At 39.1% G+C, this 20,475-nt stretch overlaps 1 protein-coding gene across 13 annotated transcripts in view; it reads right to left on the bottom strand.

Annotated features, from left to right (window-relative positions):
• The window catches only part of FAM184A (family with sequence similarity 184 member A), a 72,835-nt gene extending 53,072 nt beyond the window's left edge, over positions 1–19,763 (bottom strand). For 7 of the 13 annotated variants that reach the window (XR_011328493.1, XR_011328494.1, XR_011328492.1 and 4 more), the window contains exon 1: positions 19,324–19,763. Coding sequence is in view for 10 of the 13 variants with exons in the window: in XM_069805136.1 (XP_069661237.1) it covers positions 19,324–19,491 (168 nt within the window). In the remaining 3 variants the exon portion in view is untranslated. The remainder of the gene's footprint in view (positions 1–19,323) is intronic. The other 6 variants (XM_069805128.1, XM_069805135.1, XM_069805132.1 and 3 more) reach the window with 2 other exon arrangements.
• Positions 19,764–20,475: the final 712 nt, after the last annotated feature.

A 20,475-nucleotide genomic window follows, 5' to 3' on the forward strand; every position in this document is an offset into this window, starting at 1 on the left:
CTGTTAATGATTTGGAACACATGGACCAGTGAGCCTGACCTACCCTTGTTGTCTGTGGGTAGATAAGAACTGCTAGACGCAGGAAGAAATAAGATATACTAGGAAACCATAACAAGGGTTTTCTAGACACAAGTCACACCCCACAGATACAGTGGGATGCAAACAGAAAAGTTTAGTCCACAACATTGACAAGAAACATCAAAAAACTTCACGCATTACTATGAATTAATTTTATGTAGAAATGTATCCTCTACTATAGTCCAGAATATTAATTCCTTTTATTACAATGGGTATTACATTAATTTTTCCCCCTTTTCTTCCTGTTGACCAAATAATGCCAAATAATGAGAAGTATGTTATATTTAAGCATTTAAAATCTATGTATTATGATCAATGAAAAGTCAATTTAAGAAAAAATAAATAAAATAACCAATTTAAAAACCAGAAAAAGTTTGGGTTTACTGGGCAAATTTCTGCTCCATAGGACATTATAAAAATACAGTAATACAGGAAAATACTTCAAAGTTATTTGAAACAGTCTTTCAGAAAAGCTGTCCACAATCACAGAGTGCATTACTACTTACAAAGTAGACAGACAATTATAACATAGCATTTTATTCCTCCTCATGCATTGCTAGCCAGACATTGAACACCAAAAGATAAGCTCTGAAGATTTTTTCCCCATAATGATCTGTGAAGTTGCATTTTCAACAGGACTTTTTTTTTCTTTAAATTGTAACCAAGAGACAACTCTGCTCAGAGCATTTAATGGGGAAAACCAAGGTACTGCTAAATCTGAAACCCCCCTTTAAAAAAACATGTTATTTTCATGGTTTGACCCCAGCCAGCAACTAAGCACCACACAGCCACTCACTCACTTCCCCCCCACCCAGTGGGATAGGGGAGAGAATTGGAAGGAAAAAGGTAAAACGCGTGGGTTGAGATAAGAACAATTTAATAGAACAGAAAGGAAGAAAATAATAATTATAATAATAACAACAATAAAATTACAGTACTAAGAAAAGAATTGGAATATACAAAACAAGTGATGCACAATGCAATTGCTCACCACTCACTGACCAATGCCCAGTTAGTTCCTGAGCAACGATCTGCCCCCCTTTGCCAACTCCCCCCAGTTTATATACTGGACATGACATCACATGGTCTGGAATACCCCTTTGGCCAGTTTGGGTCAGCTGTCCTGGCTGTGTCCCCTCCCAACTTCTTGTGCCCCTCCAGCCTGCTTGCTGGCTGGCCACGAGAAGCTGAAAAACCCTTGACTTAGTCTAAACACTACTTAGCAACAACTGAAAACTTCAGTGTGTTGTCAGCATTCTTCTCATACTGAATCCAAATCATAGCACTATACCAGCTACTAGAAAGAAAATTAACTCTATCCCAGCTGAAACTAGGACAGTTATGCATACCAAAAATATCCCAACCCCAAAGCCTATATATGCCCATCTCTCTCTGTTTTTTTTTTTTCTTTTAATAATAAAAATAATTTAAAAAATCCCTTTACCTAGAAAGTTTTGTTCCCTTATGGAAACACTGCAAATACACGTGCTTTGTCAATCCAGTCCTTGTGTTGCTGTCAGCACAACAGAAACATGCCTAGAACTTTAGGCCAGGATTGCTTAGACATCACAGAAAAGGTAGAAGGCAGGCACTTGTTCTTCAGCTATCTGGTTCACTGCAAGTCTTTGTAAATGCTTGGGCCAGTGCATTAGAGGCACAACATGATAAGTAGGTAAGAGACAAATATGGTCTGCAGCTGTAAAAGTTGCATCCCCTGCCAACACCATCTCCCCAGAAAAGCCGGTCTAACTACACCAGTCTTCCCTCGAGATAAAATCTACAGGGGGCAAGAACTTGAAATTTTTTTCCCCAAAAAATACTTCCACAGAAAATTTATTACAAAAATATCCTTTAGCTGTTCAACAGTCTTTGTGCATTAGCTCAATTTATGCCTAGGTAAAATTTAGTACTTCAGAAACTCTGAAAACAAATACTGAATTATTTTTATTACAACAACAAGCTTTCCAAAGTAATCTCTCATGTCTTCTGTTTACAATTAATTATTTAGAGAATGATGCCATGAAGACCAGCATAATTTATTTCCAGGAGTAGAACATTAACAGATTTCCACTTCTACCTAACTTTCAACCTTTGACTGAAAACAAACAACAACCATTTTTCACTTCCACACTTGTTGCTAAACATTTACGCTTAATTTTCTATAAAAGAAAAGTCTTGGTAAGTCAGAAGACATGTGCTATTCACTAACATCTAAGCTGATAATTAAACAGGGGAAAACCACATATTTTGTGCTTTCCTGTTTCTTGATGTTCAATATCAAATACATAAGGCATAAAGCCTCACGGAGGCGCATACACCTAAAGATGCTTTCCACATACTCCTAAACACATGCTCCTCAAGTACCTGTAATCTGATGTGCTGATAACCCATTTCTACTTTCTGAACTGCCAAGTACAGATCAGTATCACATTAACTACTTGACTTACAATCCTTCCTGTGTTCTGTTTATTTGTGTATGAACCACAGCAAAATATCAACTCTTCTTAAGAATTTGCCTGTAAATCCCACTGGTTGAAAAGATTCATTTGCATTTACAGCTTAGGATATTTATAAATTATTACAGAGCCTGTACCTTAAAATTTAATTCTCAGAAAAAGGCATGCCACATTCCGAATAATTGTGGGGTAGGAGATGTCCTCACCTGAAGAACAGATACAGAGCATGTCTTGGCACAGGGACAGAATGGCCAGTGTGCCCAATTCCATCATTCACTGTTGCCTTTTTCCTTTCTCCTAGAGTTGTACCAGACAACAGATGAGAGGCTCTCTGGAAGCTAATGAGGAGCTTCATGTTACAGTAGCCTATCCTGGAAATATACACTTCATCCAAATCCAGGAACAGGAATAACCATTACCAAGCCAAACAGGTAACAGAAATCAAAAGCCTGCCAGCAGGTAAATCTACAGCTGTAGAGCACTCTGCAATCAAAGATTCAACAAGAGGAGCACATTACCTGCACTGCATTTTATAGACCAACCTGCTGAGCAACAACAGGAAGATGGGGTTCACGAGTTCAGAAGCCATGCAGTCTGCTGCCAGGAGTCAAGCATGGTTTAAACCTCAGGTCTCTGGGCTGGGATACAACATGATACCTTCCAAATGATTTTAGCAATCACTTTGTGAACAGAAACTTGTCTATTCATTGAATTTTTAATAACTGTAGAAGAATTTGAACCACTTCCCCAGAAATATCAGACTACCTTGAAGTAATTTTTTTTCCCTTTCTCTGGAAAAAATGATCCAGATTTTAACCAAAAAAATAAAATTCATGTTCAAACTAAGGATTGATCATTAAGCTTCCACTCTTCTTTTTTTTTTTTTTTTTCCTTGAGGTTATAGGAGCAAAACCATAAAGTAAGCAAAGAAGGTAGCACAGTCACTTTTGCTCAAATCACACCACTTGACAGTCCAAGTTTATTCTCAAAGCTTAGCCTGAGATGAATCTAGGACAAGTTTGTAGTGGCCCACTGGGATACTTTCCAGTAACCTACAGGTATCTATCATATAATGAAAAACATTTATAATTCCTAGCTACCTCTCAGTATTTACACAGTACTGGCTATTAGTTTTGTCATTTCACACCAACAACTTCAAGGTTCAACCTATTAACTATTACAGAAACAGCACGTGTACAGAATCACAGAAGGGCTGAGGTTGGAAGGCCCCTGTGGAGGTCATCTAGTCCAACGTCCCTGCTCAAAGCAGGGTCAGCTAGAACAGACTGTGCTGGGCCTTGCTCAAGTGGGTTTTGAATATCTCCAAGGAAGGAGACTCCTCAACTTCTCTGGGCAACCTGCTCCAGTATTTGACCATCCTCAAAGTGTTTTCTCATGTTTAAGTGGAATTTCTTATGTTTTAGTTTGTGCCTATTGCCTCATCTTTTCATGAGACACCACTAAGAATATGCCCACTCTTTTTTCTTTACTGCCTACCATCTGGTATACACACACATTTGTAAGATCCCCCTGAGCCTTCTCTTCTCCAAGCTAAACAGTCCCAGCTCTCTGTCTCTCCTAGTATGACAGATGGTCCAGTCCTTTAATCACCTTAGTGGCCTTTTGCTGGACTTGCTGCAGTATGCCCATGTCTCTCTCGTACTGGGGAGCCCAGAACCGGATCCAGCACTCCAGGTGTGTCTCACCAGTGCTGAGTAGAGGGGAGGGATCACTGCCCTTGAGCTGCTGGCAACGCTCTTTCTAATGCAGTCCACTATGCCATTGGCCTTCTTTGCCACAAAGACACATTGCTGGCTCATGTTCAACTCATTGCCTGTCAGGACCGCAGGGCCTTTTCTGCAAAGCTGTGTTCCAGCCAGTCAATTCCAACCACGTACTTGTTATGCTGCCCCAGATGCAGGACTTTACATGAGGTTCCTGTTGGTGCATTTCTCCAGCCTGTCCAGCTCTGAACAGCAGCACACCCATTTGTTTTATCAACCACTTGTCCCAGCTTTGTACTGTCTACAAATTTGCTGAGTGCGCATCCTGTCTCATCATCCAGGTCACTAACGAAGAAACAGTATTGTCTTCACTGTCAGCCTCTAGGGTACACCATTAGTGACTGGCCTCCAACTGGGCTTCATGTTGCTGACCACAACACTTTAAGCCCAGCAGTTCAGCCAGTTTTCAGTCCACCTTAATGTCTACTTGTCTAGCATACACCTGGAGAAAACACAAAGGCACATGACAAACAGCAGTGAAGATGTAATTAACTTAATTTCCTTAAAAACAGTCCACAAAAAAAGACTGAATACACTTTTTTCCTAGTCTCTAGTCTGTCTATCAAGATAATTAAAGTTTGTGCAGTTCCTTCCACCAGAAGTTTTCTGAGCGATTCAATTATTTTGAGAGAGAGAGCGCGAGAGCGCGAGAGCGCTTGTTTATACTCAAGTATCTCCATTAAAGACCTACAAGAAAATTGATGTCCTGGTAAAAGCATACAATTATATTGCTTTGTCGTAAAGCATTCTCTTCCATTCATCCCATTAAATATAGCAAGTAGAAACCTGTGGCTTCTCAACCTGAACACTCAGTTACCATTCCAACATCTGTATTTTCTTATTATCGTTATCCAGTTGGATCTAAACTTCATCAATGATATAACCTTCTGGAGGGCTACACTAGGGAATATTCTTAAAAAGCCATCCCATGCAACTGCAGTAAAGGCTTCTACTATTGCTTCTGTTTGGCAGTAAGAATACAGGAAGCTTATTTTAAGAGTACTTATATTGTAATGATCTGCTAGATTTGCCTCTTTTACAATACTTACTTTATTCCACATTAAATGGGAGACATTAACTCCTACTCTTCCAGCAATTGATCATACAAAATCTGTAGGTAAGACTTTTCAAAATTTTTCACCAACAAAAGTTCCCCATTCCTGGTGGGTCAGTCAAATAAGGATCTTCATCAAGACCTCAAGTTTTGGGTGTGACAAACTATCGTAAGAAGAAAATCTGTGCTAGCTAATATGATAGAGAAAGATGATTAAAGGAAAACCAAGAAGTCTTCTTTCTTCAGCATACATTAATTAATTATTTTTTTTAAAAAATTCAGCAGTTGAGAAAATAGTGGCAATTTTAAATCAAGGAACACATATAAACCAAATATAAGTAGACTTGCAAGAAAAAAAATATTACTGAGCACTTGTGTGCAACTTGGCATTAAATAATTAGCTCAAGGCCAGAGGCCTTGAGGTGGGTACAGGTCTGTATCATGCACACGTCAGTTTATATATATTCAGTCTCTCAAACAAACATGCCTAGTTCTGACTCCTACTGTAAAAATCTCCATTTTTATATGAAAAGGGAAACAAACAAACGAGCTAAATCGGTGGCATATTGCAAAACACACAATTAGCCAAGAGAAAAATTTAAGAGTGATCTATGTATGCCATATACAAAGAACACACTCAGAATGCTGAGAAATTATTCTGAGGCACATTTTAAGACTATTCTATGTACAATGCAGCTTCCAATACACCAGTTTTAATTCCATAGAGTTATAAATAATGTCTTAACTTGTTAAGAGACAGTACGTAACAATTTGCTTTGCAGACTAAAACATTTAGCAGTGGACAACCAATTTGGTGAACTTTTCAAATACTTTTTTAAAGTTCAAATTTAGCTAGCAAATACCATTTAAGCTTTGGTTTGTTTGGGTTTTTTTTAATAATAGCACTCTTAACTGCTTAAGTAAGCACAAGTTATGTCCAGTAATTAATGCACTTCTCCCACAATACAGTCAGGAATGGTTCTAATAAAGAGGACAGATTTTGATACCTAGCTTTCTGTTCTGCTTTTAGCAGATCCTCTCCCTAATTCTAATCCATACTTTAAGAGAACTTCCATGGCTTTCTACCTATAGTTTAACAGTTAGAAAGACTGTGTACAATACAGCTTCCAAAACCACATCTCTTCCATGAAAGTGTAAGGTTATTTACAATAAAAAAAGAAACATTAAAAATGAACAAGCTCACTGCATACTAACAGAGCCATACACATTTCAGAAGTGTCTCCTTTTACAGATAGGAATTTAAATAAATGCTTGCACTTGTTAGTTTGCCATAGGTTTTTCATTAAGTTCTTAATATACCTCCTATATTTTGGGCAGTCTTCAATCACAGAACCAGGACATAAAATGCACTAGAACTCAATGCAGAGATTCCAACAAATTCATTGAAATGCCATTAAAATGGAACATTAGTGATACCAGTGTATCATAATAAAGAAGGAACATTGCCCCCAACCCAAACATAAACATTCCAAAAAGAAGCAAAAAGTAGTAATGGACTGATTACCAAAATATTAAGTAACCACAAAACCCCCTGCACTTACCAGGAATTAGACTTACTTTCTACTCAATTACAAAAAAAACAAGAATCAACACAAGCTAAAGAAACCTGATCATCTGAGCTTATCAGGCCACATAAGAGAAAGAAAACTAAAGTTTTCAGTGCTTTGTGAACATCTGCAAGCAAAGAGATACAAGCTGCCTTGTAAGGCTCTTGAGCTACATTACACAGAAGATTCCTGTCTGGTAATACTATACTATACTTAAGAAAGCACGACATGAAATGGGCTGTTAATGCTGAAGCCCTGTAATCCATACCACTCATATTCTATACATGTTGAGAAGTGAAATCTGCATTGTAGCTTCAGCTTCCACTCCGTCCCAGTTGCCTGAGAATATACAAAAATTACCTAAAAATAAGCTATGCAATCTACTGTACTACATGATTTCTGTTTGAAAGCAACATATTCTTTAGAAAACTAGCATAAGGAAGGTATAAACTGAGATGAAGGTGTAACCACCAGGAAATTCATTTGTTTCAACATCTGATACAGCCTACTGGGACTCAGATAGCAGGTAACACACCATTTATAAAGGCAAACACAAGTGTATACGAAAAGAGCAGCTATGCATTATACCCCCTGTGTTGTCATGCAATAAATCAGTGACTTGAATTAGAAAGTCAAATTAAATCAAATTGCTTCAACTGTGCTTATTTTCACAGAAAAGAACACATAGGAGTTGACCAAAAAGGATGTATGATTGAAAATTCCACTGTGATAAAAGACAGACTTGCAAAAATAGTGTTTCACAACCCTCTAATGAACAGGAATAGCTTAGGTATTCATTCTGCATACAACTTGAATTAACTATTTCCTCCTGTTACAGACTGGTTTAGCATACACTTGCAACTGCAACTCAATGCCCTTGTGCCGGGAGAGGTGTGGCAGTACCAACACCCAATCAAAACCCCTTTTTGGTTCTGGGATGTTAACCTCTATCTATCAGGTTATATCAGAAACAACCATTACAAATCTGTAACACAGTTACCTTTAGGCAATTTCCTAAGACAGTTAAATCTTGAGAAGCATACTGAAGGAAAAAAAAAAAAAAAAAAGAAGTGAAAAAAAAAAAAATTTAGTGACAGATGTACAAATTCCCCAATCTGCCTCCTGGTGAGAAAGAATCCCATTTACTCTCTAATCATCCATCTAGAATATAGTTGACACATCTGCTCTATGATTAGACCTTAAATTGCTGCAAGGACAACAGGATAGGCCAAAGGGCTACTCCAAGTTGTATTTTGGTCTCTGAGATGCATTTCCTTACAGATTTATTTCTTGAATATTTGCATATGTGATTTGAGCCTTTCAGGCATAGAGATCCCTAGAGGGACTTAAGGTAGTACGTCTGAACTGTATCTGTTCGTGGGTATTTAGGCTCTGCGAAACAATGCACTGGTAAGTTCTCAGAGCTGAGCAACTGACTTTGCATTGAGGAGATAACAGTGGTTTGCCCATAGGAAAACAAACAACATAGCAAAGATCTTCACTCTGCAAGAATCGTTCCATATACAAACAAATGAATTTTCTCTCAGCAGAGTGATATTAAGTTCAAAGCTTTCCAAAACAAAACGTAGCAACACCTAAGTGGAGAAACAGGGTGAAAAAGGTAGTCATCTTACAGACCTGTATCACTGTTTTTGATTAATCATCAAAATAATTTTTTTTAAGTAGTATATAATTTCAAGATGCAATTTCCTCCTCTTTTGAGAACGACTAGGGCTTTTGAATCTCAGATATTTTGGGCATCATCCAGAAACAGAACAGATAACTTTAATGAATTTTACGACAAGACAACTGCATTTCCAACTTTGTAAAATCCTTAAAAGGTAAGAATGCAATTATTTCAGAACAAAATTAAACCAAGTATAAATCCTGAAGGAAATCATCAAGTTTTGTGTTGTATATTCCCTAAGTCAGCTTTAGGAAATTGAACTTGAACCCCTCTAAAAGAGTCTTGACTATATGAATAAAATGCTGCTGCTCATTTAAATATTCTCAAACATTTCTTAATTTGCTGACAGAACTCCCTAAAAAATAGTAGGGCTTGTTTTTATTTTCACTTCTTTGTCTTTTTGTCAAGCTTTTGGGAAGCCACTACAAAATGGCATGGCACACATTTTCAGAGAAATAATTCACTGCACTTACCTTCATAGTGTTCAGCGTAATCAATGTTATAGCTCACCATGTTGACTACAAAAAAGGGTTTGGCAATCGTAGTTATAGAAGTTGGGCCTCTAAAGAGATCTTGCTAGTAGGGAAACGTACTGGTTTGTGTAACAGGAAATAAAACTTACTTCTGACATCAGTGCCAGTGAAGCGAAAACGCCGAGGCGGCCCCGCGCTCAGCACCAGGGAGAGCGGCAGCCTGCGCCCTCCCCCGCCTCCGCGGGACCGGAGCGAAACGGGGCGAGAGAAAAATCCAACACCCTTCCAAGACAACCGACAGGCAAAGCGTCAGACAAGGCTCCGCTTCACAAGTCTGCCAAGAAAAGCTCGTACAGCCTCTGACTTCGCTAAGATGATATACCATGTTCTTTCATAAAATCAGTTCCTGTAGATAAACTTGAGACTACTCTCAGTTCTTCGACAAACTACCGGTTTTTTACGCTGCCCAGAGGAAAGGATTTTCTTTATTTCTTTCTGTACACTTAAATAAATTCTTCCCTTTTCTATAAGAACCTATAAGAATCCTTATTCTATACACAAGAACAAAAGAGGCTCAAGAATTAGTAGCAAATCTAGAGTCAAATAGGGCACATCAGTCAGGACTTCAATGAGATTTTCTTCAAGGGGCCACATTTACCATATTTCATTGGTATGGTGTCAAACAGTATTACCATTTCATATGGGCACATACAGAAGCACATATATTTTATAGTGAGAGGGCATGTTACTTTTGTCTCCAACTTTGTCAAAATAACAGTTTTCTGAAAGCAAGAAATTGTTACCCTCAGGAACAGGGAGTATAGGCCCATAAGAAGAAGAAAAAAAATTTAAATTGTCATTAGAGAAAAAAGTCTAATACACAAACAGCTCCGTCCAAAAATATTTCTGGGATTTGGGATATAGTTTATTCTAAAGTATCAACTCATAGCTATGGAAAATAACACAAACCAACAGAAGCTAAACTTGCTTCAGGCTCTTCGCTTGTACAGAAGGTGCAAGGATACTTAATATAGCAGTGCCTGCCCAAACATAAATGACAAGGATTGCAATCTCATGCAGTAGCTATATGGAGGTAAGGCAGAATATACCCAATACACCAAACTGTGAATGGTCTACACTGTAGACTGAAGAGGCACACATGGCAAAGTGTGAAGCAGAGCATGGAAATAAAGAAAGGCAAGACAAGAATCATGGGTGTAAAGAGAATGGCCACAGAATGTTCCCAGGCCAGCTCAAAGAACACAAACTGATCTTCATGCCAAAGTCCAGTCTCTGTTTTAGGACACATTTTTGCAAACTCTATCTCAGCATAAAGCAAACAGCAATATGTTTTTAAAAAAAAAAAAAAAAAAAAGACTGACTAATTTTAATGACATAGGAACTTAATGGAACTATAACTTAATGCTACAATATAAGATACAATATGGAAAACTAGCAAGCAACCCAACCAAAATAATGGATCAAAAATTGCAAATAAAGTTTTACCACTCACTGGCATAACACAAAGTATTTTTTTTTAAATATGTAAGCGGTATACATTACTTATGTTGGCAATACAGGTTACTGTTGGAAAGAAAGACATACATAGATTCTCAAGGTGTTTGTTTAAAAAAAATTTTTTTAGCCTGTAAACGTATCCTTGATTAATTGTTACTACCAGCTACAAATAAACTGTATTTTTTGAAGTATGAAACCTATACATATAACACAAAGCAGATAAATAAACAAGAAAGTATAATTTACCACTGTTTTCATTTGTCAAATTTTAAAAGGACAGAGACAGTCATAGGAGATTACTGAAATACATTTTAGTACAACCTATCCAAACATATCAGCATCCCTACTGCGAAATACTAGACCCAAGAAGGCAGTGTCAGACACTTTTTACTAGATGTTATAGCTTTCAGTCATGTTGTGAGCAAAAACATTGTTCAGTTAAAAATCTCTGGACCATAGCACACCTGTTTTCTGAACACATTACAATTCAGGTTTCTAGAAACAAAATTTTAGGAAACTGGCTGAAAAGGTTACTTTAATCTTATAAAAATGAAAACAGAAACCAAGTATTTCTTATAATAACCTCATACTTCTTTTAGCTAAAAGGTTGTCTTTCATTTAACAGGAGTATCTTGAACAAGAAGGACTTCATTAACTTTTTAACAGTAGCTATTTTTAAAGGCTGTCATTTTGAACCTAGCCAAGTGACAATCTCAGCAAAAGGTTGTTCTTCTTCATAGCCTTGTAGGTTCAGTTAAAAAAGCCTGACCGAGGAAACAGAAGCAGGTAATATGCATTAAGTAGGACAAGACAGTGAATAGCTTTAGACTGTTTTTGTTTCTCATGGTTATTTTCGGTATGCAATGCCTTTGGTTATTGGTATGACATCAGTCATCAGAAAAATACATAGAAGCCTGGCTTACTACTGCCAAACTTGTATCAGCCAAGAGACATACACATCTGAACTCATAATGTTATGTTGAGACTCACCAGATTTATTTAGTGACTACTTAAGGTAATGCCCCCCCTCCTCCACACAGTTAACAGGAGAGTAAAGTTTTCAAGGGAGACTTGGAGAAACAGTAGTATCACTGACAAAATTACTGTTTTTATTAAAGCCAAAGCCTGAGTTTAGAGAATGAGCTATTGAAAAAATCTCAGTGGTTAGAAGCTACTTAAGGCTGGAAGTTACCATACCAATGCAATGACTTATGGCAAATAACATTTCTACACATGTATTAAATGCAGTACCAATCTAATCGCACTTCTAGACATTAAAAAATAAAGTAGATGTGACCAATAGGTTGCATGACAATATGGAAATATCCAAATACAAACAATGCTGTTACTGAATACAGTTTTACAGTGTTTGAGGAAAGTACGGAACCACTATGACTAAGATTAAATTGCAATCTGACTTTTTTCTAAAGAAGTGGTAAGACTCATCATTTTGAAACAACTTCTTTGCACTTTCACGGTATTCCAGATAAAAAAAAAACAAAAACCAACCCACCTGTTTTCTGCCAATACATTTTTATATGACTTGACAAATCAGAACTCCTTGCAGGATTCAGTACTTCAAAGTGCTATGACCATGCTAATTTACAAGTGTACAAAGAAATGAATCTATAAATACCTTGTACAATTACAGTGTTCAACCATCGATCTTTTTCAAATATACATAACAGACTCCCCTGTTTACAACTTTTGTATCTGGAGGAAAACATCTCAGTATTATGTTCTTTAACTCTGAACTGGCACTTTCTTACCTAAATCAAGGTAATAGCAAAAGCCTTCTTTCATAATGCAGTACTTATCTGAAAACTGTAACAACAACAGCAAAAAAAACCCCTCACCACAAAATCAAACTGAATTTCAAGTATTTCTTGATTTTTTCTATAGGATTTATATCATCATATGTAAAAAGCAGCTAAAGGTTGACAGATTTTAGACTTTATGGATGTTGCCATATCAGAATTCATTTATAGCCTGCATGTTCATTCTTCTTTAGTTTTTAAATTTTGACATGCTGATAACACTGAACTTTGTACTACAATCCTCATCTTTCAGGTTTTCCTTAAATATCCTTAATGTACTGATGTTTCAGATTTAACAGCTGAAGTTCGTATCAGAGTCATAACATCTAACAGTTTTCCAGCTCCTTGTAATTCTATATTATCTAATTATAGCAATAAATACAAATAAGCATAGAGCAAGAGAATACATATAGAATCATAGAATCATTTAGGTTGGAAAAGACCCTTAAGATCATCAAGTCCAACTGTAAACCTAACACTGCCAAGTCCACCACTAAACCATGTCCCTAAGCACCACATCATGCTATTCATCCTCTCCCCCAATTTATTTGTGTCTTTATTTTGATTATTCTTTTAGATGTTTGTAAAACATGAAAGAAAAAAACAACAACAAAACAATCTCAGAAAAGCTAATATATGCATGAGCATATTAAAGAGGCATTTCAGACTCTAGTAGCTTATGTTAATGTGTGATCAGTTTTTCAACATCACCACACTTTCAATTACACATGCATACAGAAAATTATCTTTAGAACATTAAGCTGTCAGTGGTCTCAGAAGAACTCTGAGTTAGTAGTCAACCATTAAGACTATGCAGGTGGAAAGGAATTTCATTTGAGTAATTTTTTTTATATATTATTCTTGTCCTCCCTCCCTCTTTCTTCTTGATGTCTTGTGACAAAAGACTGTAAAGTCATTGACCTAATTCACACATACCACAACACTGAGCTCTAAAATATACCCACATCAGGTCCATATAGCACCCCGTAGTCTCACCTTATAGGTATGCAATGATAATGAATGGAAGAACCATTCAAGGGAGATATGGTCCTGAGCTCTTCAGAGTATCAGAATAATTAACTTTTTTCAACTAGTCCTGACTGGGTAAAAAACAGCATTAAATAAGAGTTCCCAGACTTCATATCAGGACTATCAACTCTTTTTTTTTTTTTTTTTTTAAATATCCCTGATCTCTTCTTTCAGAGACAAAGAGCATATTAACTAAAACACCAAATTCCATAATTTTTGACCTACAAAACATGAAAGGTAAGAAAGACTTCTTCAGGTCTAAATTAGAAGCCACAGCTGCTTTAAAGCAATTCGAAGTGCTTCAACTAGCAAGTATTCAGATAAAGACAATAACTGCTGATTTTATTTAAGGTCTGAAAAAGATTTTGAGAGTCTGAAAGCTCTACTTACTTTTTATGAACTATACCAGATGGTATTAAAGACATGCCATTTTTACCCAGTCCCATCTTTGTCCTTATACCATCACGGGTACAGAAAACTTCTCTTCTGTGATTATCCCTTGCTAAGATCATAACTACTGCAGAATGAGGACACAGTCAAAACACCACATGGACAAGAGTCAGAAAGGGAAGACGGAGAGACTATACTACCATGATTAAAAAAGAAACATCTTCAGATACCTGCTTCAGAAATATTCTCTCTCTCACTTTCCCAGTTCCTACCTTCAGTCTCTCTCTTCTTAGAGGGTTTACTTCAGCTATGTTTGGAATAACTAACACAAACCAAAATTAAATATCTTCAGAGAAATGTACAAGAATTTAGTATCTACTAATACATTGTCATACCTTCTAGTCCTTGAAAACTATTTTTATGTAATAATGAAACATAACATTTATTCCCACATTACCAGTCAGAAGCATATGCAAAAATTTTGACATTCAAATATGTAGTCAAATCACACCCGCCTCAAGATTTCAGTTCTTTTCATGCAATCCTAGAACTGTTAGCAAATACTGGCCTACTGCCAATGTTAACACACATTGGAGAGATGACATAAGGTTGCTTAAAAAACTCAACCCCAAGTTTTTACAAAACTGTTAATGGCATCAACTGCCACATGATGACAGCTAACATCAAAACAGTTCCACAGGGCTTTTCAGATTCTCATTTCTTCCCTATTTTTAAGGGCTCTTCTTTTTAAGTTTTCTTACAATCCTATGCATAATGAGCCTTCTGCAAGAGGTTTAGTTGTGTTGTTTCCTGAGGCAGAATACTTCCAAATAAAAACTCAAAGTTTCACTGGAAACATTTTGTTAAGAATCATTAATATAAGTTAAACCCTATAGCTCTTACTTGCATAGCACTGCATTCTGTGATAGCTGAGGGAGACCTTTAACCATCCCAGCAAAAAAAGTCCACACAATAAGAAGCATAAGCACCTGAATTAAAGAGTATCAAATTTGCTCTTTATTCTTTGAAATAAATTTACTATCTACATCCTCAAGCAACTCACTGGGCTAACAACTACATTAGCATCTATTCTCTAAGTACTTCTCTCTAATGCATGAAGACAGGAAAACAAAGGAGAAATTTAAGGTTTTTTTTAAAAAAAAGCAGTTCCCCAAATTTACACAAGAACCTGATGGCAGAGTTGAGAACAGAACTCTGGTCTCAGGAGTCCCAGATTCTAGTTTCTTGTTTACTGAAGTATGGTGCGCCTTGGATAACTTTGTTGCCTTAGTCTTTGAACTAGTTTGAGTTTTTTGGAACCTTTCCAGAACTAAACTATCCAGTTCTAAGCACATACCAAGGGAAAATATCAGGTTTTGTACAGTTTTTTTCTTTTTATCAAATAGATAGAAACGATCACTGTAGGGTGTGTATCATCTGCATGGCACTTACTGACTCTTCTTCCAGTTAATGTAAAATTTCTGCAACTAATATCATGCAACCAAATTAATGCTGAAGATTCTCATTGCATAATCCCAGCGCAGATCATGCAGTTCCTCCATAAAGTCAAAGATTTATGTTGATGTCACAAAGCTTGCACAACAGGCTTTGCAGACACATTTAGGATATGCACTTCTCAATCACAAATGCTCAAGCTGAAAACTACAACACAAAAAGAAAAAAGAGAAAAAAAAGAAACACCCAACCCAAACCAAAAACACTTGAACCTGTACTCTTCTGACAATTGTAAAATCTAATCCCAGACTTCCCTATTGATGTAAGTATAGCAGCAAGTTGCTTTTTGTTTTCTATTCCAGTTGTCTTTTGCAAACTAATTAAATATATATGCATATTTTCATCTGCAGCAGGCATAATTCAACAATGCATTAGCACTCCAGCATGCAGTAGTACAAACACATATATGCAATCTCATAATCGCAGTGTATTTCTTGTTGGCTTTAATCTTTGTGTCAGATGCTACTTTATCCCCAAACTGGTACACAGATCTTTCAAAACGCCTAAAAATAAGGAGCTTACGCTGAAGAGGAAGACCTAAAATTGCTTCTGTTACAATTTACCGCCGTCTTTAAACATGACATGGAGTATCATCTTATTTTTTAAAGCTGCATTTCTAACTACTTGTTTTACCTTCCCCTGTGAATTAAGCATATTAAAGTTAAATCAAGTAAGTCTTTCCCCCCTGCCTAAAAGTAAAACTAAAGTTAAGCACTTCAGAAGCATTGTGCTTAGTGAAATGGATTTGTATCTTATTTTGCCTCACTCTGAATTACTGATTAAATCTGGTTATTAAACAAATTTCACCTTTTTCTTTGTGTTCCTGTATTGTTTTGACTGAAACATCAGACTCTCTCCAAGTAATATGGAAACATAACAGAGGAATCCTAATTTTGGAATTTTACATTTACTTCATGAGTGACCTGCATCTTCTATGGAGAAAGCATTTTCTTCTGCTCTTACTATTGGCTCGTAATACAAACTGTACAAGGACAGGCAAAAAATAAACTCTTGAGTCACATTTCTTTTGTCAGAAGACAGAAGCTGTCTGGATAACTCAACTATGTGTATCCCTTTGGCAATGCTCCATGCATATTTAGATTTCCTTTTACTATACTGCATTGGGAGGTTTGGTTTGACCTGGTAAAGTGCCTGAGTTCAGCTCTAAATCCACTGAGAGACTTAATGCATCTTCAAGGCAGTCTTAGAGAAGAGTTGGAAGACAAAAAATAAATGGGGAAAAGTTGAAAGGTGTGTGAGAAGTGTCTTATATATAAGGCATTAAACAATTTGAGGAGTGCAATTAAGAAGTGGTATTCTTAGTAAGAAGTTTCTAGATTACTGAGGAGGAATTCTATACAGATAAGTTAGTAAGCATTTGACCAAGCAGAAATTGGTCAGAAGACCTTCACAGAACTATCCTAATATCTTTTTCGCATCATCTTATTTCCAGAAATCTTTTGCAAAGTGAAGTTAATTCTTTCCTGACAGTTAACTCTCACTTACAGAAATTAAGTATCATGTATATATTTTTTCCCTGTAGCTTGAGTCCTTTCTCAAGAATTAATTTCTGCAGCTACCTATCAAATCAGGCTTCAGATTCTAGAGGAGGTTAGAAAGTTTAGATTATACTTTACCCAGAAGTTTCTATACTTCTTTTAAGCCTCCCTTTCTGAAAGGTGAAGTAACAAACAGAAATGCAGGACCTGAGCCCTCTAACTACAAAACTATCAAAATTTGCGCATCTACCTCAATGAAATTAATGCTATAGAATGCTTTTTATCTTAATCTTTACATTCTTAATTTTATTGTAGCAATAGGTTCAAGAGAAGTATTTTTATTATACAACCTGTTTTACATCTAAAAATACTGTTCTTCACTGCAGACCTTCAGTCAGTACAAAGATCAGCTGATTTTCCAAGTTTTTTCCCTAAAACTTGAAAACAGGACACAAACACACAAACTAAACCATTACCAGAACCTGCAAGTCACTGGGAAACAAATACAAGATTCCAGTCCTGCAAAAGTCTAATACACATGTAAACTCCTTGCACAAGCACATAGTTCACAGTTATTTTAAATACGCAAGCAGAAGACAATTCGTAGCTTTTATTTGTACTACTCTGAAGTCTTTGGCAGGACAGACATGCATGTAATTTCTACAATTTTAGAAGAACTCTACTATGGATCATAAAAAAACTTATAAAAAAACCCCAGTATTTACTTTCATGTTCTTCATGTTTTCCAATACAGAAGTTCAAAATATTCCAGCACCATGCATTTAAATCCATATTTAACTCACATCCACCTCAAGATATCTATGCCCTCTCAGTTATTATGTGTCAGGGAATATGCCCAGTGATGTGGAAGTCATGGGTATACACAAATGACTTCACAACAGAAGTGGAACACTGTTTCTGACATCAACTATAAACTGCTGGGTAAATTCCTAGAGAAAGGAAGGGAAATATATCAAAGGACACGCACACAAATAAAAATTATTCTTTGAAAGTATTACTTTGCATATGCACTAGGCCTTAAGGTAAGTCTAACATACGTTTATGGTCTCCAGGTGCTTTTTGCACCTTTCAGGGAGCACAAGCCTGTAGCAGTATCTTTAATATTTTAATTCATCATTTTTGTGCACATGGAGTAAAACCAAAGAGATTCTTCAGCTTATTTTAATTCTACTTTTCCTATGAAATTACAATTTTTGTTCCACCAGTGTTCGCATATAGAGAAATGAGACTCTGAATTCAAAGGCAAGACAAAATACCCCTTGGTCATCAGTTTTCTAATACATTAAGGTGCACAGTGTGCCATGAGAAATACTATTTTTAACTGGTCAACGGTGCATCAACTGTGCATAAATATGAACCGTCTCCACTGTGAGACTGCCAGCAGTCTTCATTCTCTTCATTCTTAGTTGCAACGAAATGTCACCTTCATCCATTTTAGCATACATTTGAAGAATGCAAGCAGTTCCCACAGTGCTTTTAAATTACCTTTAAATGTTTTAGCTATATAACTCTCGACAGAAATTATTTCTTCAGCTTTCTCTTTAACAAAGATAACCTGCCTTTCATTTCCTAAGCAATGCTATTCACCTATGGCTTGAGCATCATACAAGAGAGATTACAGCACCAAAGCATTTTTTAAGTTATTCTAAGTAAATCATAGCTACAGTCACATCTGAAACATGGGGCCTACCAGCCTTAACGACATGCTTTTGAAACACCTTGTAGTTTGACCCCAGCCTTTAACAAAGATACCATGAATTTCCTATACTGGGGATGATATAATGAAACCTGTTCCATCAGCCCTACAAGACCAGAGACAGCCTCACACTTTGCCCTCACCGTCTAAGGCATTTAAGATGTTACCGGACACCTTAAATAAGAGCATTTCCCTTCAGCAAAAGGAAAGCAAGCATCAACTTGCATTTCTCCATGTAAAAAGACTGAGAGAACGGCGTACAAAAGAGCTAGAAGAGAAGCTACAGTTTCCATAGCATAAATAGCAAGTATCAGCCCAGCAATCGGGGATCGCCTCCCACGCACCCAGCTACCTGCCTGTGCCAGACGGGGTTTGGACACAACTAACTGGGAACGGGTACTGCGGCCGTTTCCCTGAACGGTTCGCCGCTGCCGCCCGCCCTTCCCCGTCTCCACGTTTGCGGTACGCCGGAGCGGTGGCCGCAGGACCCCGGCTACGCCGCGATCCCCTTCCCCGGGGGACCGAGGCTGCTCCCGGGGCGAGGCGGCCGCTCCGGGCCCGGCCTTCGGGCTACAAACCCGGCCGCATCCCACCCGGATTTAGCACCGACCCCGAGAGCCAGCCTCTCCTCAGCCCCCAGCTCTGCCTAGAAGCGAAGGGAAACAAGGGGGAAGAAAGAAAAGGCGGAGGAGGAGCCGGCGCGCCTCCCGCCGCCCGGCGGGGAGGACGCTCCCTCACCTTGGTCAGCTGGGCGATCTTCTTGCTCATTTTGAAATGCAGGTCCGGGCTGTGCTCGCCGCCCAGCCCCGGCTGGGCCGAGCCGGAGCCGAGTTTTCCCGCGCCGGCCGCCGAGCCGCCGCCGTAGCCGTGCTGCGGCTGCTGCCAGCCCATCCCCGGGGTCGCCATCTTCACCGCCCGGCCCCCGCCGCTCGGGCTCCACCGGCACCGGCCCTAGCGGGGAGCCGCGCCGAGGGCGGCCCAGCCTCCAAGCGTCGCCCGAGGCGGTTCCTCCCGCCCCGGGACCGGCTTCGGGCTCTTCCTACTACCGCCGGGCTGCGGCGTCAACCTCTCGGGGCCGCTGTGAGGAGAGGCGCCAACCTCTCCTCTCCCCCCCCCCTTCTCCGTCCGTTCTGCCCGGCACCGGGGCGAGGAGGAGAACGGGGCGGCCCTACCCGGTTGCCGGGCTGCCGCCGGGCTGTTTACGCCGCGTTAAGCCCCCGCGTCACTGGCCGGCCCCGCCCGCAGCCCCTCCCCGCCTGTCAGAGCGGCTGCGGCCCGAGGGAGCTCGCCTCCCGCCTTCGCGCCGCGGGTGCGCGCGCTGCGTCCGTTCGTCCGTCCGTCCGTTCGTTCGTTCGTTCGTTCCCGCCTCCGCCTCTGCCCCCCCCACCCCCCCCCGGCCTGGGAGCGGGGCGGGAGGCGGAGTACAGGTTTTAGGCAGGGTTGCCCCTCTGCGGTGGGGTATGTACGCCGGCCGCCTAAATCTTTTACCTCACGGAGTGAGCCCTGAGAGGGCAGCGGGTGCCGGGGCGGGGGGTGGGCGAGGGCAGAGCTCCTCAGCGCTGGAAGGGCGGCAGGGGTCCTACAGTCCGGTGTGTGGGGGGTGGGTGAGGTGGGTGAGGGATTGTAGGCCCCTGGGGTATGTACCAGTCAGAGAAGGAGTAAGTGTCCATTTCTCACAGTGGTAGGGGCAAGTAACGCCTGAAAATTGAAGTAGGTAGTAAATTCGACGAGCGTTTGACGGCACAACAACCTCAGGTTTTGGGGGAAGAAACATCACGGTGCTCACGGATGGCGGGGTGAGCCGGCATTCGCTTGAGCTGGCCAGTCTCTTCCCTTGCTACCGAGGTTGCCTCTGCAGACCGCGGTTATGGACCCCTGATCTGATGAGTC

Source organism: Haliaeetus albicilla, chromosome 17, assembly GCF_947461875.1.
Source record: "Haliaeetus albicilla chromosome 17, bHalAlb1.1, whole genome shotgun sequence".
Taxonomy (NCBI): Eukaryota; Metazoa; Chordata; class Aves; order Accipitriformes; family Accipitridae; genus Haliaeetus; species Haliaeetus albicilla.